The sequence below is a fragment of the Elephas maximus genome, chromosome 21 (assembly GCF_024166365.1).
Source record: "Elephas maximus indicus isolate mEleMax1 chromosome 21, mEleMax1 primary haplotype, whole genome shotgun sequence".
In the NCBI taxonomy this organism is placed as follows: domain Eukaryota; kingdom Metazoa; phylum Chordata; class Mammalia; order Proboscidea; family Elephantidae; genus Elephas; species Elephas maximus.
The window spans coordinates 51149112-51173132 of record NC_064839.1 but is presented as its reverse complement, the minus strand read 5'-3'; the positions used below and the strand labels follow the sequence as shown (position 1 = coordinate 51173132).

Here is a 24021-nt window from a genome sequence, read left to right as displayed (position 1 = left end):
GTTGCTGTTGAGTTGATCCCAACTCAGAGCAACCCTATAGGACAGAGTAGAACTGCCCCATAGGGTTTCTAAAGCTATAATCTTTATGAAAGCAGACTGTCGCATCTTTCTCCTGCAGAGCGGTTGGTGGGTTAGAACTGTCAACCCTTTGGTTAGTAGCCCAGTGCTTGAGCCACTGCACCACCAGTACTCCTTCAACGAAAGCTTTCTGAGCACCTGTTATGTGCCTCAGGGCCTTTGCACTTGCTCTTCCCAGGACCTGGAACTTTCTGTGCCCAGGGTCACCAGGCTTGCCTGGCCAATGCAGCCACTGCCCCCATGCTGCCTTCTCAGAGAGGCCTTCTATGACCACCTCCTCCTCTCTGTGCCCAGACCCAGTCTGATTTTCATGCACCTGTCAGCACCCAGCATGTGTGTTATTTCGTGAGCCATCTGCCTTCCTCTGGAGTGAAAGCTCTTGGGGGCAAGGGTTTGTGTCTATTTCGTGCACCACTGGGCCTCAGCTCCTGGCACAGTCCCTGGCACATAGCAGGTGCTCAATAAATATTTGGGACCAGAGGCACACAGGAGGGGTAGTGCAGAAGCAGAGACAGGAGGCTACAACAGACTGACTGGAATCACGGAGAAGACATGGGCAAAGGAGAGACGCCTGATTTTCAAGTGGTTTCTGCTCTAAATTCGAAGACCATGGGTGAAAGCTGGCACAGTAAGAATTTTACAAAGGATGTTTGCGCTTCTAGCCAGTTGAACCTAGAACAGGGAACCAGGATAGCTGAGGCCCCCTGAGCACCAACTATCGGACGGAATGAAGGATGGTGCATGGGTAAGAAGCCATAGCTGGGGACGGTGGTGGCTGTGCCAAATGGGGACTGGCAGGTCACAAGTACAGTGACCCTTGTGGGGGGTGGTCTGCACTCCATCATGGAGCTATAGTTCCGTGGGGTACCCAACATTCCTCCTGGGATGCCTCACCCTGACCCCTGATCTGTCACTTCTGCAGCTCACCTGTTCACTTTCCATCCACCTGAAATCTTTATCACAAACTTATTTGGAAAGAAATTCAAGTTCAGGGCAAACAGACCCTCTTCACAGCAATTTTGCCAGATACAAAGACCTGCTTTTATGTTTTACCATTATGAATCTCATTTAAGTCAATGCCAGGTGTACAGTTCAATTAAATTGCTCCAGTTAAATTCTTTTTTATTTCACAAAAGTCTAAATCAGTCACACACAGACACGCATAGCCACATGCTGGAGAAGGAAGCAGCTGAAGGAAACCAGACCTGGGTAAGTACGAACAGTCATAAACAGGACGTCATGGAGGCTTCAGGCCCAGCATGGTAAGTCCCTGCTAAATATTCCAAGAGGCTCCTGGGGAGATATCTACTTACAAGTAAAGAGCCTCTCAGGCCGCCTGGGCTCCTAAGCCTTCCTGCCTCGACTTGCAAGCTCCACTCGCCCCAGCATTACAAGGAGTTCCCAAGGAGATAAACATCTCTGGCGGGTTGGAAAGCAGAGCAGGCGCTGGATACCAGCTCGGCTGGAAAACGTGCAAGGGAGAGTGTGAGATGAAGCAGGGAGGCACTGGTGCTGCAAAACCGCCTTCCATCAAAGTCGGGAGAACAGCCTGGTGCAGGTGGAGGGGCTGCCAGCCTCCCAGCCCCTGTGCCCTCCAGAGCAGCTGCTGCCTGGCAGCAGGCAGAGCCCTCCAAGCCCAGCTCAGCAGCTCTCAGTGCCAGTCTGCTCCAGGGAGGCCTGCCAAGACCTTCTGTCTCCTGAGCCAAGGATCCAAGTGGGGCCTGCCTTCTTGGTGATGGAGGATACCCCAGCCCAGGAGCACATCCCTCAACAAAAAAGAGACAAATCCAGTCCTGGACCACCAGCTCTGCCAGCGCCCACATTCCCGTAGGCTAGGCTCTGTGCCACAACTCTGACAAGTTTTCACAAGAATCATTGTCCCCATTTTACAGACGGGAAGCCATGGCACACAGCGGTTCCTTGCCTAATACCCAGAGTATGGAAGGGGTCAAGCCAGAATTTGAACTCAGAAAGTGTGAGTCCACATTTGCATATTTAGAGGTGTCCACGTCCTAACTACATCCCACGAATACATTAAAACCCACGGTTGTGGAGAAGGAGAGAAGCCGGCACTTGGAGACAGACGTCAGGAACTATAAATGTTCTAGACACGTCGGGTTCTGATATGCTCATGGCCCTGGTTATATCTGCTAGATGTGGTCCAGGGGACACACTTCGGGCTCCCAGAAATCCTTAGTCCGGTGTCAGGGGGGCTCAGTTCCCAAGGGCCACATGGAGAATTGACCCGCTGACACAATTCTCTGCTGGCTTCTTTCCTTCTTGTTCTCAATTTGACTCCTTCCCAGAGCGCTGAGGGAGCCACGGCGACAGAACCCAAAGCTACCCATTTATCAATGGGGTGCGGGGAGCGGAGTGTGAACCAGAGGCTGTTACACCAAAGGGCCGCGTGGCAGTCAGAGCAGCTGAGCCCAGGAAGTTCTGGACCTCGCAGAGCTCCGTGGCTGGGAGCAGCCGCCCTGGATGCCAAGTCACACCCAGCCTACCCCAGCCACAGTGCTGCTCTCCAACAAAGAGGCTGTGCACAGTCACAATGCCACACGGAAGTCTATTCCCCTCAAGCCTTAAGAACACTGCAAGGAGCCATGTTGGGGGCTCGCTACCCTCAAGGGAAGAGGGCCACCCCGTGGTGAGGTTTTGATCGAACCCCTTCTCCCACCAGCTGGAGACTCTGACCCATCACAGGTTCCCTGGGGTCCCCATGGCCTTCCACAGGATGGCAGGAGAAGGAATGGGAGACCTGGGGGTTTCTTGTCCAGCTCCCCCACACCTGGAACTGAGCTCCCTGCAGCCAGCGAGTTCTCGCATCCCAGTGGGCACTGGGAACGGTGGTGGTGGTGTTGTCAAGTTGGCTCCAACTCATGATGAAATGCCGCCCAGTGCTGTGCTAACTTCGCCATCGTTGCTGTGTTTGGGTCCCAGGAAACAAGGTCACCCACAGTGGTGAGGCCAGGGAGAGGGTGGGCCTGGACATGGTGGGAGCCTGCCTGGCTGGCATGGTGTGGGCTCTGCTGGCCTCCTGTGGGCTGGCCGGGAGTCTCCAAGGAAGTTCTCACACCAACCCCCCGGGGGATCCAGGGACCCCACACTCAGTGTCTCCTTCCATAACATACAGCCCCTACCTCTGGGAGACACCAAGGGGGCCTCACCCAACCACCTGGCTCAGCATGGGGTCCTGATGTCATGGCATCATTCCCCTGGCGGACATAGGCAGTCCTCATGTATAAGGCAGCTGAGAGACTCCAGGTCAGGAGTGGAGTATGCTAGGTGATTGCACACATCGCTCAGGAAGTTATTATCCTCCCCCTTCTACAGGTGAGAAACTGAGGCTCGGAGGGACTAAGGGAGGGGTTCGCCCCCATCACCCAGCTGGTCATGGTTATTAGGATGACTCTCCCAGGCCTGGCGCTGGGGACAGGAGAGACGGAGCCCTGTCCCTCTGGTGGCAGAAATACATGAATAACAATCAAAGACATACGGGTGATGTGTGGTTAACGCGTGCATATGTGCGCACGATGGGGGGCACGTGTGCATACGGTGTGTGTTCCATGTGTATGTCTTTTTATGTGCGTGTACAAAAAGGTCCTGGTGCCTGTGTGTGCATGCGTGTGTGCGTGTGTATATGTGCTTAAGGGGATCTGCGTGTGTGTGGTGTCTGCGTGTGTATCCATGTATGTGGTGTCTCTGTGTGTGTATCGGTGTGTGTGGTGTCTGCATGTATGTGTGGGTCTGTGTGTGTATCTGTATGTGTGCTTGTGGGGTGTGTGCATGTATCTGTGTGTGTTTGTGTGTGGAGGGTCTTCGTGTTTCTCCGTGTATGTGTTTGCACATGTGGATTCTGTGTGTGCATCCGTGTGTGGGGTCTGTGCATGTATCCACGTGTATGTTTATGTGTGTGGGGTCTGTGTGTATACCATGTGTGTTTGCATGTGTGGGGTCCATGTGTGTACCATGTGTGTTTGCACACGTGGGGTCTGTGTGTATACCATGTGTGTTTGCATGTGTGGGGTCTGTGTGTGCACCGTGTGTATTTGCATGTATGGGGTCCATGTGTGTACCGTGTGTGGTGTTTGCATGTGTGCAGGGTCTGTGTTTGCATTTGTCTATTTGTGTCCGTCTGTCTAGGCCTGCTCATCCCAGCGTCCCCCGGCCGCCCAGCTGGAGTGCACAGCTGGGCCTGGAAGGCTGCGCACGCCTGCCACCCAAGAGGTGGCAGGTGTGTAATAAACCATTAGTCACTGTCATGTTTCTACGCAGCAGGCCGCCCAGGCAGGGCTGACTGCGGACGGCACTCTGGCAGGTCTCTGGCTGCAAAGCTGCCCCAGCCAGGCCGCGGCCTGCAGGGTAGCAGCTGGCAGACGGGGCCGAGTGCCCCACTGTGCCCATCCTTTGCCCTCATGCATGTGCCAGCATTGGGGGGGTCCTACCACCAGCCCGCTGCTGACCCGGCCAAGAGCCTGGCCCGGCCTTGCCAGAGGGACCCTCAAGGATGTCGCTCCACACCTGGTGCCCCTGTTGGCTCCCCCAACTTCCTGGGAACCCCCTACCCCATATTGTGGCTTCTCTCTCAGTCTGGTGGGGACTCTAGAACAAGGTGGGTCAAGGCAAAGACCCGCACAGGAGACAAGGTCCTTTCCCAGAACCAGGGGCCTTGATACGTGATGAGTCCCTATTCCCAAATGGCTTTAAACAGGTTTCCATTATAATGTCCTCCTGAACATTTCTCAGTTGGGTGATTATTCAGGTCCTCAAGCAACGCTCACAGTGTTGGGGTTTAGAGCAGACGCAGGGGTTTAAATCCCAGCCCCACCCACACTGCTGTGTGACTGTGGGCAGACTGATTAATCTCTCTGAGCCTGGAGGGTGTTGTTTCACTCATGTAAAGTGATAAGCGCATACACACAGGCAGCAGCCGTGGCTCCAGTGCTTGGCTCTCTCTGCAACATCAACTCACCGTATCAGTGCAAATAATTCCATGAAGTATCTTCTATTATCACCCCATCTCACCGATGTAAAAATCAAGCCTCAGAAAGACTATGTAACTTGCCCAAGGTCGGTCAGCTGAGAAGTGGGTGGACCAGCTCTGTAAATAACAGCTCAGCTCCTTTTCAGAGTTCCATCTTGGGCTTGTCCTGCTTGGGAAGGACCTGACTTTCTGGGACCCTTCTTGGGGCCTATTGTGGGTTGGACGGTGGCCCCTCAAATGTTCAAGTCCTAATTTCCTATACTTGTGAATGTGACCCTGTTTGGAAATAGGGTCTTTGCAGATGTCATCAAGACAAAATCAGGTCATCCTGGAGGAGAATCAAAAAAAAAAAAAAAACAGGTAGCTATCAAGTTCATTTCAATTCCTGGCAACCCCACGTGTGTCAGAGTAGAACTGTGCTCCATAGGGTCTCGAGGGTGATTTTTCAGAAGTAGATCACCAGGCCTTTCTCACAGCACCTCTGGGTGCTTTCAGTTAGCACCCAAGGACTTAACTGCACCATCCAGGAACTCCACTTGGATTAGGGAAAAAAAAAAAAAAAACCCATTGCCAGCAAATCGATTCCGACTCACAGCGACCCTATAGGACAGTGTAGAACTGCCCCACAGGGTTTCCAAGGAGTGGCTGGTGGATTCGAACTGCTGACCTTTTGGTTAGGAGCCAAGCTCTTAATCACTGTGCCACCAGGGTCCTGGATTAGGGTCGGCCCTAAACCCAATGACTGGTGTCCTTATAAGGAGATAAGAGGTTTGGACACACACGCACACAGGGAAGATGTGATGCATGTGAAGACAGAGGCAGAGATTGCAGCGATGTTGCTACAAGCCCAGGAACACTTGGAGCCACCAGCAGTTGGAAGAGACAAGGAAGGATCCTTCCCTAGAGCCTTCGGAGGGAATGTGGCCCTGCCAACACTTGATATCAGACTTGTGGCTTCCAGAACTGTGAGAGAACTAGGCCCCCCAGTGTGTGGTGCTGTGTTCTCAGGATGCACTGTGGGCCCAGCTCTGCTAAGGGGCAGGAAGGCAGCAGTGAGAGACAGGCAGGCTGCCTCTTTTGCACAGTCCTCAGCTACCTGTGGGCCCCCACACCCCCAGCCCAGGAAGTGTCCTGGGGTTCAGGGGACTCATCTCCTTGCAGGGCACCCCTGACCTGCCACAGGGGAGGCCCATGGGGAGAGCCAGGTAGCCTGCCCTGGGCTCTGGCTGGAGGCCCGGAAAACACAGGTGGATGTCTTCTGTCAATCCCAGTGTGGTCCCTGGGGGTGTCTTGAGCAATGGAATGTGGACTCAGCCAGGCGGTCCCAAGGGTATTACCCAGAGCTAAGGGCAGAGGGGCTGAAAGCAGGAGAGGAATCAAGACAACAGCCTCAGGGATGCTCTGTGCTGCCTGGGGGTGTCGGCCTGGTGAGGGGTCAGTACCAATGAGTAATAGCGGTAAGACCCAGCCAGCCCTCCTGACCACAGCTGACCGTGCTGACGGTGCTGGAGTCCTGAACCATTTCATCTTCGTGCCTGCCCTGTGAGCCCGCCCTCCTCCTGGCCTTCATGTCTGTTTCCCAGATGAGGAAACTGAGGCATGGAGCAAGGTAAGTTTTCGACTGCCAGTGCCTAGGAAAGGCTCTGCATTTGCTGGGGAAGCCGGGGGTGGGGGCTGGCCTACCGAGGCTTCTTTGACGCCACCCACACGTCCTCCTGCTGCCTGAACACTGCCAGCCACCGCCCCATCTGCCAGTGTGTGGAAACCCTGAGGGCTCAGTAGCCCATAAGCTCTGGTCAGCAGGAGTGTGTCCCTGGCCCGAGGCCCAGGCCAGTTCCCTAGAGCTCTGAGTCAGCCTCACAGAGGGAAAGAGGTCAGTCAGTATTGGGGTGGTACCTGAAGGGGATGCCCAGAGCAGAGCCCGGGGCCTAAGGGTGGGGTGGACCAGCTTCCCCCACCCTGGCTGCCACTAACTCTCCCGTCCCCTGCCCTGCCTCCCACCTGGCTCCTCCCCTGGTTCCGGCTCTCCTGCTAACAAGCAGCACTTCGTGCCAACTGCCCACGTGGTGAGCTGCCACAGGGGGTGTTGGGCAGGAGTCTTGAGACTCCAGCTCTCCCAGGGGGTAGGGGCTGGACACACACAGAGACCCCTGCAACTGCCTCAACCACAGTCCTTGGCGGAGGTCTTGCTGATTGAAACGAGCCTATGGGGCTGTTCCCAGGCCCTCCCTGAGCCACAGGAAGGGGCCGCACCACCCAGGCATCTGCGCAAGTGAAGGCCACGGCCAGAGCTGGTCTGGACCCACTTATTCCGCCCAGCCTGGCCCACAGGCCCACATACACGTGGTCAATAAACCCCAGATACAAGTACAACCTCGTCTGTCACCAGGGAACACAGCTCAAGACCATGAAGATACTGTTTCGCAGCCATTTAAAGAGCATAACAGAGGGAGTCCGATAGAGCCACGTGTGGCGAGGATGAGGACCAGTGGAAAGTCTTCCAGGGCTGGCAGGGTCGTAAATCAGAAGACTGAGTTGGAGAGCAGTTTGAAAGCTCCTTCCCCAGCCCAACATCCTCACTCTCTGGCCCAGCAGCTCCGCTCTGAGGCTGACACCCAAAGAGATTTGTATATGAGCACTAGGACACAGCACGTTCACATAGCGGTAACCCTGAAATGGCCCTGTATCCACAGCCAGGGGCAGGGATAAACAGACGGGCCGGCTTATGTGGAATATCATAGTAAACAGGGTCAGTGCGTATGGTTAAAAACCCAAAAAACCAAACCCAACGCTGTCGAGTCGATTCCAACTCATAGCGACCCTAGAGGACAGAGTAGAGCTGCCCCACAGAGTTTCCAAGGAGCGCCTGGTGGATTCGAACTGCCGACCGTTTGGTTAACAGCCGTAGCACTTAACCACTACGCCACCAGCGTTTCCATGCATATGGCAGAACACTAAAATAAACAGCGTGGCACATATAGTGGAATACAAATAGAAACAGATTTGTTTGTACGGTGGAATACTATACAGCCATGAAAAAGAACACATACTACACAGATGAACCTGGTGATGATGAGGGAGAAGAGCCAGGCCAGCGAGAAGGTTCAAAAACCAAATAAGATGAAACTATTATTTGGGCAAACAGATGTGATGAAGCCATATAGTGGCTTCCAATTATTCGAAGTAGGTATGTTCTGTGAAATCCCCGTAGATTGAGTCAGCAAATGCTGAGCCAGCCTTGTTCGACCTCAGCTGGAAATGTGCACATCAGGCAGATCAAAATTCTCACTTCTCTGCACATCTCCACAAATGATTAAGAAAGTGCTGGGTGCATTGATTTTGGGGTTACAAAAATGTTAGCGAGCAGGCAAAAACGGAACCCACGAATAACGCGGACTATTTTTTACAAAACAAACTCAAGAGGGTGGTATCCTCCGGGGGGAGGCAAGGGCAGTACGAGGGAAACATCAAGGTAGGTAGGTACCCGTCACTGGAAAAGTTTTGGTTCTTGGGCTGGGTAGTGGGTTCATGGGGCCTATGTTATTTTTTAAAAAAATAAACGAATGTACCACAGTAGCTTTTTTTTTTTTTTTAAAGAACCTTCCTGGACATCCCTCCAAAATGCATGAATGAATACAATCGAATGTATACAAATGAATTCAACAAACAAAAGCCATCATGAATTCAAACTCAAGTGAGGGAGACTCAGCCTTCAGCCTCACCCCTAGTGTGCAGTGACACAACGCCAAGTTCTGTGTCTGAACTTGGCATTGGGGCCCCCCCTTGGGTCAGCATGTCCCACCCCAATACCCAAAATGGCATCTACCTGTGCCCGTGAGGTCCGCGCCGTCCCCGTCCAGGCTGCTCCGCGGATACCGCACGGGTACTGGCTCCTGCGTGGTCCGGGGGCCCCGGGGCAGGCTCTCTCCTGGGGCGCTGGGCCGGGGTTCGGGCTCCCGGGTGGGTGGGTGAGTGGTTGCAGATGCTTCCAGAGATGTGGCGGTGGCCTAGAAGGAAAGGAGGATGAGATGGTGAGTGTCGGCCATCTCACCTGCAGAATGAACCTGCCCTCTGACCAGCTGGGCACCACCTCCCTCCAACAATGCCCTGGCTTTTGTGGTCAGGGACTCGGCTTGGGGGAACAGGTGGGGGCCAATATTTGTTTTTTTTTTTTTTGCTTTCTGGTAGTGACTGACTCCCCTTGGTCCCCACAAGCCTACCTGGCCTCCCTTCTGGTTTCCTAGCATGGCTGTTTCCAGGTCCCTTGCATCGAGGGGTCGACGTGTACCTCACTGTGTAAGTGAATGCTGTAGTGCGAGACCCAGACCCCCGCCTCCCAGGACTGGCAGTGCTGGCTGCTGACCATTCACTGCTTCAGCCCTCTCCAGGCCCCTGCCTGCTGCCCACCCAAGGATCGTGCCCTACCAGTGACAAGGTATACGGTGTCCAGCCCCCACCTGGTATACCTCTGTGGGAATTACTTGGAGTTCCCATCCTGGTGAGTGCAGCCCCACACCAGGTACCAGCCCAGCAAGCAGCATGGGCTGGATTTCAGCTCCACTGGGCACACTTGTATGTGGGTTCACCTGCACAACAGGGTGCCAAGGCCCTGAGGGGAATGACGATGACAGTGAAACCTACCAGCTGTCATACATGGGGTCGCCGTGAGTCAGCACTGACTCGGTGGCAACTAAGAACAACAATCAAGGCCTGCCTCGTCCTCCGTTCTATGCTGCTCTTGGGCCACACGGCAGGGTATCGTCGGGTCCCTTTGCACAGCTGGGGGAACTAAGGCTCAGAGGGGGACAGTGGCCGCAGGGTATCCCAGCTGGGTGGGGCTTCAGATCCTGGCTCCCCTTTCCAGCGGCGAGCAAGGGGGGAGGGGTTCAGGGCCTGAATAACCTGTGCAGCCCCCAGGACCTGTTCTGTGGACAAACAGCTCTATGCTGATCCAATGTTTTACTTTACTTCAGCGGTGTAAAACCCCAGAGCCACATGGGGTGAAAAGGAGGGAGTCCTGGACGAACTTGGCTCCCGGCCCCACGTGCAAGAAGCGTCTAAGTTCACTGCACGTTTCCGGAAGCCCAGACCCAGCCCCAGCCCGGCGAATCCACAGACTCAGGCTGGAGTGGGCCGCACCTCAGCTGCACACTTCATTCATTCACTCTTTTGTTCTCTCACTCCTCACCAAGAAGCTGCTCTGGGGGGCCCAAGTAGGGGGGCCCCATGAAGACATGATTTCTGCCCCTCTGGGATTTAGCTGCTCTTGAAACCTTGCCTGAAGGCATCTGGGAAAAGGCTGCCAGTGAGATGGAAGGAAAACCAGGCACAGGAGGCTTTTTTCAGAGTTAGTAACCCAGAGACTCCCCGAGGCATCCAGGGATTCTGGCTGCAGGGAAGGCCTCAGGGGGCAGCACCTGGTACAATCAGGGGGCCACGTGCCAGAGCCCCGGTCAGGCTGCAGGGAGCCAGGAGGGGGAGCTGGGCCCCAGCCTGACACCCCGCTCCTGGGCTGTGAAGAGGACGGACAGGGGCGCCCTGCTGCTGTTTCTCCGGGATTGGGGGCCAGCAGAGTGGCGTAGGGGCTGGGGGCAGGGGAAGGGCAGACATCACACCTCTGCTTCAAAGGGGGTAAACATGCTCTGTTTTTGGTCAGTACCCAGTTTTATTTTATTTATTTTATTAGCCCATGAAATCCTGGAGCCTGGGAATCCCTGCTCTGTTGTTTCTAAAAATAGCTTTATTCAGACATAATTCACATCCCATAGAAGCCATCCATTTAAAGGTTACAATTTAGTGGTTTTGGGGATATTCATAGAGCTATGCAACCATCACCACCATTTTAGATCATTTTCACGTCCCCCGCCCCCACCCTGTTACCTGTAAATCCCCATTTCCCCCACACCTCCAGCCCCTGGCAACCTTTAGTCTACTTTCTCGTTATAGAGCTCTCTTATCTGGACATTTCTTAACAATGGAATCATACCATATGTGGCCTTTGTGTCTGGTTTCTTTCACTGACTATGTTTTCAAGGTTCATCCACGTTGTAGCATGGAAACTATATTTTTTTTTTTTAAAAGGGACGTTCTAGTTTGAGGGCCCACAGTGTGCTGGGATTTCTTTACCAGCGGCCTCTATGGTGGGGACTGACTGACTGTTCACAGAGCTTGCTTCCCCTTCCCTCCCAGGGGTCCAGCCAGACCACACCTCCCAGCTTCCCTTGCAGGGGTGTGACCAGGAGGCTGGATATTGACCAATGAGAAATGGACAAAGGCAAGGCATCCCTGGGTGGCACCAATGGTTAAATTCTGGACCTCCAGTGGAAAGATGGCAGTTTGAACCTACCCAGAGGTGCCTGGAAAACAGGCCTAGCGATCTGCCTCCAAAAGGTCACAGCCTTGAAAACCCTATGGAGCAGTTCTACTCTGCACACGTGGGGTTGCCACGAGTCAGAAATGACTCCAGGGCAACTAACAACAACAATGGGTTCCACCTCTGGGTCTGGCCCATAAAACCCTTCCACGCCTGATGCTCCAAACGCTTTCCCCATCTGCACTGAAGTTGATGATGGTGATGTCAGAGCCACAAGGCTGAAGACACCTGGGACCCCCGACTCACCATCTGGAGAAGAGCTGCCTGCTATCGGGACTCCCTGCTTTAGACTTCACGTGAGTGAGATATAAACTTCTAAGGTGGAAGTTCCAAGTTGGGTTGGTTTGTTACACAAGCGAGTGGCCACAGCCCAGGGGCCAGCAGAATGTAGTGTGACTAGGGGACCAGACTTGTAGGAAGCTGGGTTGCGGCTGGTGCAGTGTGGGGCGTGAGATCTTAGAGATACTGTGGGGCCCAATGGGGTTTCAGGGTCAGTTCCCAAATTATATGGTGCTTCTAGTTCCCCACAAAGGGCCTGGGTGAGATCTCCCACCACGCTGGGCTGTGGGCCACCAGCAGATTCGCCCACCAGCAGCTGCTCCAGGTCACCAGTGTTGCTCTTTGGAACATAAGAGCTCAGGAGTCTCCCCTTCCCTCTTATTTTCTTTAGAACCTATAGGACAGAGTAGGGTTTCTTAGGCTGTAATATTTACGGGAGCAGATTGCCAGGTCTTTTTCCCATGGAGCACCTGGTGGGTTTGGACCACTGACCTTTTGATTAGCAGCCAAGCTCTTAACCATTGCGCCACCAGGGCTCCATCACCATTTTACAGATGGAGAAACTGAGGCACAGAGCAGCGAAGAGGATCTGGCTCAAGGTTAAGAAGCTGAGAATTCAGGCCAACCTTGTGCTCCTCTGTCAGCTACCTATTCCCGACATAGCACCTGGCATACAGTAGTTGCTCACTAAATGCTGGCAGAGCCTGATCCCCATACTCTCGAGCCTTAGCAGCAACATAGCAGCCCAGGCTTCGTTTCCAGGCGTGTGGGTTCACACTGCAGGCAGATGGCCATGGGGGAAGGGTTGTTTATGGGCTGCTATTCTGATCCGTCTCAAGAGCAAGGCCCCAGGAGCCCCTCTGGCCGCCAGGATGATTGGACAGAGACCAGAACTGGAGGAGAAGGCTGAGGCAGCACCTGCACCCCAACGGCACAGAACCAACATTCCCTTTGCTTTGCTCCCAGAAAGGTGAGGCGCAGGTGAGAAGTCATGGATGTGGAGAAAAGTGCCTTCCTCCTGACGCGAGAAGACTGGGCGCACTGCCCTGGCCAGGGTGAGAAGGGGCAGACACAGCCAAGGCACACTCCCGGGGTCCCCGAGGCCCTTGCCCACCCACTGGGGACAGCAAGTCACAGGACTGGGGCATCTGCCAGGGAGGGAAAGAAAAAGACACTGGGCAGGGTTTGCTGCAAGCCAGCCCTGCCACAGGGAGCCCCTTCTTTCTGCCTCCCTGACCCGCTGTGGCCCCCACACCAACGCCCTCTACAAAGACATCTTGTTCAACCCGCTCTGGTGGGCGTTCCTTGTCCTGCACCATGAGCTGGAATGCTCAGAGGCTGAAAAGCAGTATTTTACTCCCCTAATTCCCTGTAATAGCCCCATAATGGCAGGCAAGAGGGCTCAGAATGCTGCAATACGGGAGTGATAAGGCTTGGGCGGGGGAGTGAGGTGGGGCGACCAAATGCAGAGTCCCCGATAAGCAGACAACTAAAGGGTTATTAGATGTGCGGCAGGCACTGGCGTAATTGGAAAGTTATTAGATATGGAATACACACAGCACCCAGTAAATGAGTAATCAGGGACTAATTAAGCACAGGAGACACAGCAGGGCGCGTGAGAGAGGCTGGTGGTGCCGCATCTGTGACAGCAATTAGGGGCCCTCCGGCTGCAGCATTCCCAGGGGTCCAGTACCAGGTGGGGGTCACCGTCGCAGGCGAGGAGCCATGGCTGGGGGTCCTGGTCACTGGAGGTGGGGAGGCACCAGGCTCATCAAGCCCCAAGGACAACAGAAGTCTGAGAGGAAACACACCCCGAGTCCAGGACTCAGAAAAATGAAAAGACAGTTTTATCCCTGGCTTCCAGGCCAGCCAGGTGACAACTGGCAAGAGCCACCTGAGGAGACAAAAACAGTCAAAACTGTCCGCTCGACAATCTGCAAAATTTGCACACAAAACCACCTCACAGCGCCTTGAAATGGTTCTGCTAGGTAGACCGGGCGGGGATTCTGACTGACTCATTCCAGAGATATGAAAACTGAGGCTCAGAGCACAGAAACCAGACTGAGATCACCCAGCCTTGTCTCCTTTCCGGCAGCACAGGGCACTTCCCATGGGTGTCTGGGGGAGGGGAAGGACTGCAGCCAAGTCCAAGTGATGAACAAGAGTGACATGGTCACAGAGAGCACAGACTTGGACAGGAGTCACTACATGGGCTCCAAGCCTGGTCTGCCACATAGTAGCTGGGTGATCTTGGGCATGCTTTTTAGCCTCTCTGGGCCTCAGTTTCCACATCTGTAAAAGGGGGATACTAAGAGTCACACCCACTGCACAGGACATAGTGGGGAATTCATGCAGCTCAGCACAGGCCTAACACCAAAAAAAGAAACCGGTGCCTTTGAGTCAATTCCAACTCATAGCGACCCAATTAGGCCTAACACACTGGAAGCCTACAAATGTGCCTGTTAAATAAAGGGAGAGCAGAAGAGAGAGGGAGGGGGTCGTCCCCACCCACGAAAAAGAAGTGCTTTCATGGAGGGTGAGAAAGTCCCATATTCCAGATGTGGGGGCTGCCAGGGGTTAAGGATCTTTGGATTCAGCTGAAACTGGGGCTTCCCACTAAACCCAGGAGCCAGGTCTGTCCCGGAAGGGGTGGAGACAAAGGGTTAGGAGTCTTGCTCCTAAAGTGGGAAGTTTGGGGCAAAATGGCTTTAAATGATCACAGCTAATACATCTGTGCCAGAAAACCAAACCAAACCCATTGCCGTCGAGTTGATTCCGACTCGTGGTAACCCCATGTGTGCAGAGTAAAAGCGTGCTCAGTAGGGTTTTCGTGTCTGTGACCTTTCAAAAGCAGATCACCAGGTCTTTCTTCTGAGGTGCCTCTTGGTGGGTTCAAACCATCAAACTTTTTGTTAGTAGCTGAGTGCTTAAGCACTAGCGCCACGCAGGGAACTAATACTTCTATAGCATCTACTAAGTGCCAGGTCCTGTGCTAACCTTCACGTACATTAATCCATTTAATCCCTAAAGGACCCTGGGAGGCACATAATACTATGTCCCATTGTACAGAGGAGGAAACTGAGGCACAGAATGGTTAAATCCAGGGCTTTGAACCAGTTCATTCTGGTTCGAACCCCTGTTGAGAAATCTACATTTCTCAGCGGGGGTGGGGGGGTTCAAACCAAAATGAACTGGTTTAAACCAAACCAACCCACTGCCATCAAGTCGATTCCGACTTTTGGCAATTTTTTTATAGGATAGAATTGCCCCATAGGGTTTCCAAGGCTGTAAATCTTTACGGAAGCAGACTGCCACATCTTCCTCCTGTGGAGCAGCTGGTGGGTCGGAACCAGCGACCTTTCTGTTAGCAGCCGAGCACTTTAACCACTATGCTACCAGGACTCCTGGAATCGGTCCGAGGCCCTGATTAAATCACTTGCTGCGTTGGATGAGCAGGGGGGACCTGTGTGTTTCTAAGGACCTTGTCAGAAGGCCAGAGTCCACTGCTCACAGCATTGAGAGCCTCAGTGAGGCGCACCTGGCAGGACAGGTACGGCCGGGAAGGGTGGGGCTGAAGAGAGGCTGTGAGGGTCCTGGGGCAGCAGGTGGTCCGGTGGGAGCTTCTCAGAGGTAGGCATGCACAGCTGCTACTACTCTCGTAGCTGAAGGGGACATTCTAGGAGGCATGACCCTAGCCCTCTACCTGCGTCCCTCACAAGGCCAGGGACAGGGCAGAGGACTGTGATGGAAGAGACAAGCACATCCTCACAGCTGCTAGGCAGCAGGGTGCGGGAGCTGAAACCATGCTCAGGCCCGGGGTGAGGGGTGAGAGCCCTCTGCGGAGGGGAGGCCTCCAGAGACCTCGACATTAGCCCAGGTGCACCTGATGGAGGCTGGGCACGGGGACGGTCGGGTCTCAGATGGGATCCTGCCCAATCTCCGGCTCTTCTAGGGTCCACTGTCCCATCCCTGCTGGTGCCCCTGTGCCCTCTCATCTCCTGCCCCCCAGGAGAGAGTCTGCCCTCGGTCTCTAAGCATTCAATTCTGCTCACTCCAATGCCCAACCATGCCTGGGCCAGAGCAACTTTTCTGAAACCCCATATATCCTTTATAAGTTCTTATCCCTCCGTGTGATATCCAAGAACTATTTGATTTGGTCAAGCCTAGTTTTTTTTATCCATATCTCCACCCTCATGCCACTCATCCACCTGTCCACCCACCCACCCACCCACCCATCCACCCATCCACCCATCCACCCATCCACCCATCCACCCATCCATCCATCCATCCTTCCATCCTTCCATCCTTCCATCCTTCCATCTATCCATCCATCCATCCACCCACCCATCCATCCATCCACCCACCCATCCATCTATCCATCCATCCATCCATCCACCCACCCATCCATCCATCCATCCATCCATCCACCCACCCATCCATCCATTCTAACATCCACCCACCCATCCATCCATTCTACCATCCACCCACCCATCCATCCATCCACCCACCCATCCATTCATCTATCTATCCTCCATCCCACCCATCCATCCACCTTCCATCCACCCATTCATCCAATAGACATTGATTGAGCCCTGACTACGTGCCATTCACTGTGCCTGGGATACAGAGTGAACAAAACAGTTAGAAACTCCTGTCTTCTCTGGTTGGGAGATACAGATAGTAAATAAATAAAGCATACCATATGTTAGGTGGTAGGAAGTGCCATGGAGACAAACAGCAGGAGAAGGGAGTAAGGAGGAGAGCAGGTGGGTGGGAATCTGTAGGATTATGATTTCACATAGGCTGGTCCCACTATGCATTTGTGCAAAGACTTGAAGCAAGCAAGGGAGGTAGCCCTGGGTATAGGGCGCTCCAGGGGGAGGGAACAACAAGCACAATGGCCCTGAGGCAGGAGCCTGTTCTGCAAACTTCTTCTGTAGAGGACCAGATCGTAAATATTTTCAAGTTTGCGGGCCATACAGTCTCTGTCACAACTACTCAGCTCTGCTATGGTAGCACAGAAACAGCTACAGACAATGTGTAAATGGGTGCACGTGGCTGTGTTCCAACAAAACTTTATTTATGGACATTGAAATCTGAATTTCATATAATTTTCATGTGTCACAAAATATTGTTCTTTTTTTTATTTTTTGAGCAACCATTTAAAAAATGTATAAACCATTTTTAGCTTATGGGCCATACAAAGATAGGCTACGGACCGTAGTTGGCTCACTGGCCCTAGTCTGCTGACCCCTGTTCTGGAAGCAGCAAGGGGGCTGTGTGGCCGGAGACGGATGAGAGGTAGTGCCGTTTATGGTTATTCCTTCACACACCCTGTCAAGAGGCAATTCCTCATGTACAACACCATGAGAAGGGGTAGCTGAGCCAAAGGTCCTTGAACAAAGATGAGGCAAGGCTTGGAGAAACAGGGAGTGAGGAGAGGAGCCCACTGCACTGGCACCACTGGTTTACCTGGATCTGATCGACAAGCCACGAGGAACATGGAAAGATGCATGCTCATGACCCGACATGTCACCTCAAACAGACTTACTGAATCCTTCCTCTCTCCCTCTCTCACCCCCTCCTCTTTCTTCCTTCCCTCCCTGCTTCCCTCCTTTCCTCGCTTCCTCCCTCTTTCTTTCTCCTGAATATCTATTAACTACTACTGGTACTACTACTAATACTGTTGTTGTTAGGTGCCATCAAGTGGATTTGAACTCATAGTGACCCCATGCGACAGAGCAGAACTGCCCCATAGGGTTTCCTAGGCCGAAATCTCTACAGAACCAAATCGCCAGGCCTTTTCTCCTGTGGAGAGGCTGGTAGGTTCGAACCATCAACCTTTCAGTTAGCAGCCGAGTGCTTAACTGTTGCATCACCAGGACTCCTTTATGGAGAGCTTACCAGGTGCCTGTCTGTTCAGTGCTCTTTGCACGACGACCCAATTAATTTCCAGAATGAGGTAGGTAAAACCATTGGGCCCATTTTACAGATGAGGAACCAGAGGCTCGAAGGGGCAATGTGCTCTAGGTGACAGTTGGGTGGGAGCACCATTCGAACCCACGCAGCCTGACTTCCAACACTGGATCTCCTGACTGCCAAGCCAGTTTCCATATCAGTACTAACAGTGCTCTACTGATACGAATTCTAGCTTCCACCTAGTGCCAGGCCTGTCTTTCCCAGCTTCTGGTGGCCCCAGGCGTTCCTTGGCTTGCAGCCGCAGCGTGACTCCATGGTCGTGTGGCATTTTCCCTCTGCCTGTCTCTCTGTGTCTCTTTTTCTGTTTTATGACACCACTCAGATGAGATTAGGACACACTTACTCTGGCATGACCTCATGTTAGCTGATAACATCCTCAAAGGCCCTATTTCCAAACAAGGTCAGGTTCACAGGTACAGGGGTTAGGTCTTCAACACAAGTTTGGGGGGACAGGATTCACCCCCTCGCAGGGGCCTTGCTGCTGCAGGTGCACTGACATAATTAATGTGGAGGACTGAGCCGTCTCACCCGGAGCAGTCAGTTTATCAAGCGCTGACAGTGCATTAGCTAAGTGATCACTAGACTATTAATTTTTTTCCCCAGCCCTTGCCAGGGGTATTACAGTGAAAAATGGCAGCTTAACCGCCGGGAAATTCTTCAGGGTGACAAAAATAAAAATAGCTCTAATTGAAGATGATAGAAATTATACCCTTTAAAAACACACATCGGGGTGCACTGGCTATAATGTAAATTAAAGTGGGGCAGGGTTTCTGTCACAGGATTGTGGAAACGAGATGACAGCCAGCCACACCAAACAGCCTCCGGGGCTCCTTCGTCCACTCTGTCCCCGCTCAATGGCCCCCGTGCGATGCCGCGGAGGCGTCAGGAATGGCTGGAGGGTCAGGGCAGACGCAATCTCACCCGCTCAGAAGTGCTTGTCACCACAGAAGGACAGCAACAGGCCACTGGCATGTGTCCTCTTGACTCCACGGCCAAGAGGGCCAGGGTTTGAACTGAAGAAGATGCCTGCACTCAGAGGCAAATAGACTGTCACAAGCAAAGTCAGTCTGCACCCTCCAGCTGTCCCCTTGAGGTCATGCTTTTAAAGCCCGGAAGCCAATTTGAAGTTTGTTGTTGTCGTGTGCCATCGATTGGATTCCGGCTCCAGCTCATAGTGACTGTTTATGACAGAGTAAAACTGTCCCATAGGGTATCCTGGCTGTAAGCTTTATGGGAGCAGATTGCCAGGTCTTTTCTCCCGCGGAGCCACTGGGTGGGTTTGAATCAACGACCTTTCGGTTGGTTAGAAGCTGGGAGACTGTGTGCCACTAGGACTCCTTGATTTGTAAAAACCCAAATCTGTGGTTGTTGAGTCAATTCTGACTCATAGTGACCGCTGACATTTTGGTTAACAGCTGAGTGCTAAACCGCTGTACTACCAGGGTTCCTTGAGTTGAAGCTTATACATTAAAAAATGTTAATAATGGCAGTCCCGGAGAGTTCAGCAGTAATCTGCATGTCTTGTACAGAGTGCCGAATTGTCCTTTAGCAGCCAAAAGCGTTCTTAGTTCTGTGCATGAATGAATAAAAAATAGAACGACAGTGACAGTAATACTCACGGAGGTAGCATTTGCTGTGCACACTGCTGCACTGTTTTAAGTGCCCTCCACATGTTTTAATTCATTTAATTCTCGAAACCACTGCAAGCTAGACGCTGTCATTATCATCATCATTCTCCAGATGGGGAAATACGTCCAGGGGCCCAGAGAGGCTGTGCAACCTGCTGAGAGTCATCCTCAGGGCAGAGCCAGGACTGGAACCAGTGAAGCTGGCTCTCATGGCACCCTCTCAACCACCCTGCTCGTGGACTTTCAGCCAGGCACAGCAGGTGAGCCCCCTTGACCTGCCAATGTGCAGGAAGTGTCTGTCTGTGTTACCGAACCTGAACTAGGAGGTATAACTATTACCTATGTACCAAAAAGGAGCCCTGATGGTACAGTGGTTAAGAGTTCAGCTGCTAACAGAACAGCCGGCGGTTCAAACCCACCAGCAGTTCCTAGAGAGAAAGATGTAGTAGTCTGCTTCCATAAAGGTTAACCTGTACCCATTGCCATTGAGTCGATACGACTCCTAGCTACCCTATAGAACAGAGTCGAACTGCCCCATAGGGTTTCCAAGGCTGTAAATCTTTATCGATGCAGACTGTCACATCTCTCTCCTATGGAGTGGCTAGTGGGTTCAAACCTTCAACCTTTCGGTTAGCAGCTGAGCACTTAACTACTTCATCAGGGCCCCTCCTTAAAGTTAACAGCCTTGGAAACCCTATGGGGGCAATTCTACTCTGTCCTACAGGGCCACCAAGTTGGAATCGACTTGACAGCCAGGGGTTTGATTTTTTTTGTTTTTTATACAGTGTGTGTAACTGTATGAGGGGCTGGACAGACATGACGGCTTAGACACTTGGCTATTTTCTTACTGTGGAAAAATGCATGTTGTTGTTGGTAAGTCCACCAAGTCTATTCCGACTTGTGGTGACCCCAGGTGACAGAGTAGAACTGCCCTAGAGGGTTTTCTTGGCTGTAATCTTTATGGAAGTAGATTGCCAGGTCTTTCTCCTGTGGAGCCGATGGGTGGGTCTGAACTGCCAACCTTCTGGATAGCAGCAGCCAAGTGCTTAACCGTTGCACCAGGACTCCTTGGGAAAATATATATATATAATAACAGCTACATATATATGTATCAATTATATACATGTAAAGACAAAACTGGCCATTTTAACCATTTTTAAGTGTACAATTCAGTGGTATTATGTTCACCATGTTGCACAATCATCAACACTATCTATTTGCAAGTTTTTCATCCTTCCAAACAGAAAATCTGTACTCCTTAAACATTAACTCCCATTTTCTCCTCCCCCACGTCCCCCGGTAACGGCTGATCTATTCCTGTCTCTATGCATTTGCCTCTTCTAGATAGTTCATAAAAGTGGGATCATACAATACATGGCATTTGGTAACTGGCTTCTTTCAGTCAGCATTGTGTTTTCAGGGTCCATCCTTGTTGTGGTACATAGCAGGACTTCGGTTGTCTTCACGGCTGAGTAATATTCCACTGTATTGATACACCACATTGTGTTTACCTATTCATCCACGAATGGACATCGGGTTATTTTAACCTCTTGGATATTGTGAATAATGCTGCCCTTGGTGTACATGTATCTATTTGAGTCCCAGCATTTTTAAAAATATTTTTTATTGTGCTGTAAGTGAAAGTTTACAAATCAAGTCAGTCTCTCACACAAAAACCCATATACACCTTGCTACACACTCTCAATTGCTCTCCCCCTAATGAGACAGCCCGCTCTCTCCCTCCACTCTCTTTTTGTGTCCATTTCGCCAGCTTCTAACCCCCTCCACCCTCTCATCTCCCCTCCAGGCAGGAGATGCCAACATAGTCTCAAGTGTCCACCTGATCCAAGAAGCTCACTCTTCACCAGCATCCCTCTCCAACCCATTGTCCAGTCCAATCCATGTCTGAAGAGTTGGCTTCGGGAATGGTTCCTGTCCTGGGCCAACAGAAGGTCTGGGGGCCATGACCACTGGAGTCCTTCTAGTCTCGGTCAGACCATTAAGTCTGGTCTTATGAGAATCTGGGGTCTGCATCCCACTGCTCTCCTGCTCCCTCGGGGGTTCTCCGTTGTGTTCCCTGTCAGGGCAGTCATCGGTTGTAGCTGGGCACCATCTAGCTCTTCTGGTCTCAGGATGATGTAGTCGCTGGTTCATGGGGCCCTTTCTGTCTCTTGGGCTCGTAATCACCTTGTGTCTTTGGTGTTCTTCATTCCCCTTTGCTCCAGGTGGGTCGAGACCAACTGATGCATCTTAGATGGCTGCTTGCTAGCGTTTAAGACCCCAGACGCCACTCTCCAAAGTGGGACCAGCATTTATTTTTTAATGACTTGTACAGTTTGTTTCCATTTTGGCTACACTTTTACCTTTTGAGATTGAGCAGTTCACAGTAACTTCCTGAGGCACCCAGTGCGCTCAAAGCTGTGCTGGGTAAGATGGAAGCCAGGGAAAGCGTAAAACAAACCTGGTATTAATGGAATACTGTTTACAAGGTGGAAACCCGGGCGGCATAGTGGTTAAGAGCTACAGCTGCTAACCAAAAGGTTGGCAGTTTGAATCTACCAGGTGCTCCTCGGAAACCCTATGGGGCAGGGCTACTCTGTCCTATAGGGTCACCATAAGTCGGAATTGACTGGACAGCAACAGGTTTGTTTTTTGTTTTTTAATTTATGGGGCAGATTCCTGGTGGCGCAATGGTTAAGAGCTACGGCTGCTAACCAAAAGGTCAGTAGTTCAAATCCACCAGCCGCTCCTTGGAAACCCTATGGGGCAATTCTACTCTGTCCTATAGAGTCACTATCAGTCAGAACTGACTCGATGGCAACTGGTATTTATGGGGCACTGCCCTGTGCCAGGACGGAAAAGCCTTGGCCCTCTCAGAGCTGACATTTCAAACTGGAGGAGGACAGACAACAGCATACGCGCTTGTCTACAGACAAGCCCGAAAATCACCAAAAACTGAAAACACAGACAAGGCCTCATTCTGCAAAGACCCAAGTCAAGAATATAAGATGCTCACCAGCGAAGGATTTTAAGACTAATGAAGAAAAAAAAAAAGAGACAGAGAGAAAAAGATCATAAAGAATTTCTCTCTTTCATTCTCTTTCTACACACACACACTCTCTCTCTCTCCCAGCCACATGACATCCAGGGAGAGAAATCTAATAAGGGAAGAAGCATCAAAAAAACTGTGATTTTTAGTGGCTTTTCACTGCTGTCTTCTCTGCAAAGATCTGATGGGAATAATTGATGGAAGCAGGTCCCAGCTGAGGTGGAAAGAGGAAAAGAAAGAGTGGGAAATAAACAGTAGAAGCCTCTAGAAAGGGCACAGCATAGGCCAGCTTGCCTGGGCCTGGTTGGCTTGGTGGCCCTTTGTGCAGAGACATCACAGGGGAAGTGAGGCGACCAGTGAGCCTGGGCAAAGACACCCTGCTCCCTTCACAGTGGGAGGAAGTCCCTCCATGCTGGCAGGTACATGCAGGGCTTCCAACCAGTTCGTTTTGGTTCAAAACCCTGCTGAGAATTTGCCTTCCACCCCCAGATATACTGAATCAGAATCTACATTTTAACAAGATTGCCAGGTGACTCATGTATAACTTCCTGGGCTCTTGTTAGAAACACAAATTCTCAGCAGGGGTTTGAACCAAAACAAACCTGTTCCATGCCCTGGTTACAGGCCAGCCAGTTTGGCATCAATATCCAGGCTGACTCAGAACAAATCATCAGGAAGAAATCAATTTGCAGTTACGTAAAATGGCACAAGATTACTTCGTGGCCAAGGGCCTGTCCACTGGAGGAGGAGTGACACCAGACCCGGTTACGTTCTTTCTGTGCGAGAGCAAAGGTCCAGAAAAGCTAGAGTGCCTTTATTTTCCAGATCTCTATTCTGTTACTGGGTTTGCTTTTGATCACCATGAAAAATCTCCTCCCCAAGAGGCATTAACAAGGGGCTGGGCGCTCCCAGAAGAAGGTGGTGGGGGGCTCAGCAGGAGATGGCAGGAGCTGGCTTGCGTGTTTGCTCCTTGTCTGGTTCCAAGATGATGTAAAGCTGAGGGGTGCTGTGGAAGCCCCAAGTCTCAGCAGTGGAGAAAACCTGAAATATCACCTGGCCCACATTTCTCCAACTCTGGGATGTGTCCTTCGTGACAGCAATGTGTACGCAGCCACCTGCCATTTGTTGAAAAGGAGGTGGAATAGAATGAAATATACTGCAGTGCAGCGCATGGTGGAAAAGTATCATCCCCAAGACTTCTGATTTCGAGGTCAGATGTTCATCGGCACCCCCTGCCTAAGCCCTCCCCCAGGACTCTCTGAGGGCAGGAGTCTGTGGAGTCAAGGGGCCCCAGCCACCCTGAGCCTGTCCAGCTCCAGGAGCCCAGGTTTCCCTCTCAAAGGCCCCAAGCCTGTGCCCAGGGCCTGTGTAGGCTCCTCTCCAGGCCTGTCCTCCCGAGGGGGCCGCACTGTGGGTGAGCCCACCCCTAGACCCAGGGCCAGCGTGGACAGAGTGTACACAAGCCTGTGTCCTATGGGATAGAGCCGGGTGAGGAAGGAGTGGGCACCTCATTTGAACTCTGATGCCAACCCCCTGAAATGCTAGGCTAGACCTGAGGGTGTGCATATGTGTGTGCATCCATGTATGTGTGTACGAACATGTGTATGTTGTATGTGCTTCATGTGCACATGTGTGAGCACTCATGTGTATG

General features: G+C 52.2%; 1 protein-coding gene across 5 annotated transcripts in view; it reads right to left on the bottom strand.

The window, feature by feature from the left end:
* GSE1 (Gse1 coiled-coil protein) overlaps positions 1 to 24021 on the bottom strand; it is a 446848-nt gene that overhangs the window by 283814 nt on the left and 139013 nt on the right. For all 5 annotated transcript variants that reach the window (XM_049864410.1, XM_049864408.1, XM_049864409.1 and 2 more), the window contains one exon: positions 8889 to 9069. In XM_049864410.1, the coding sequence (XP_049720367.1) occupies positions 8889 to 9069 (181 nt within the window). The remainder of the gene's footprint in view (positions 1 to 8888; positions 9070 to 24021) is intronic.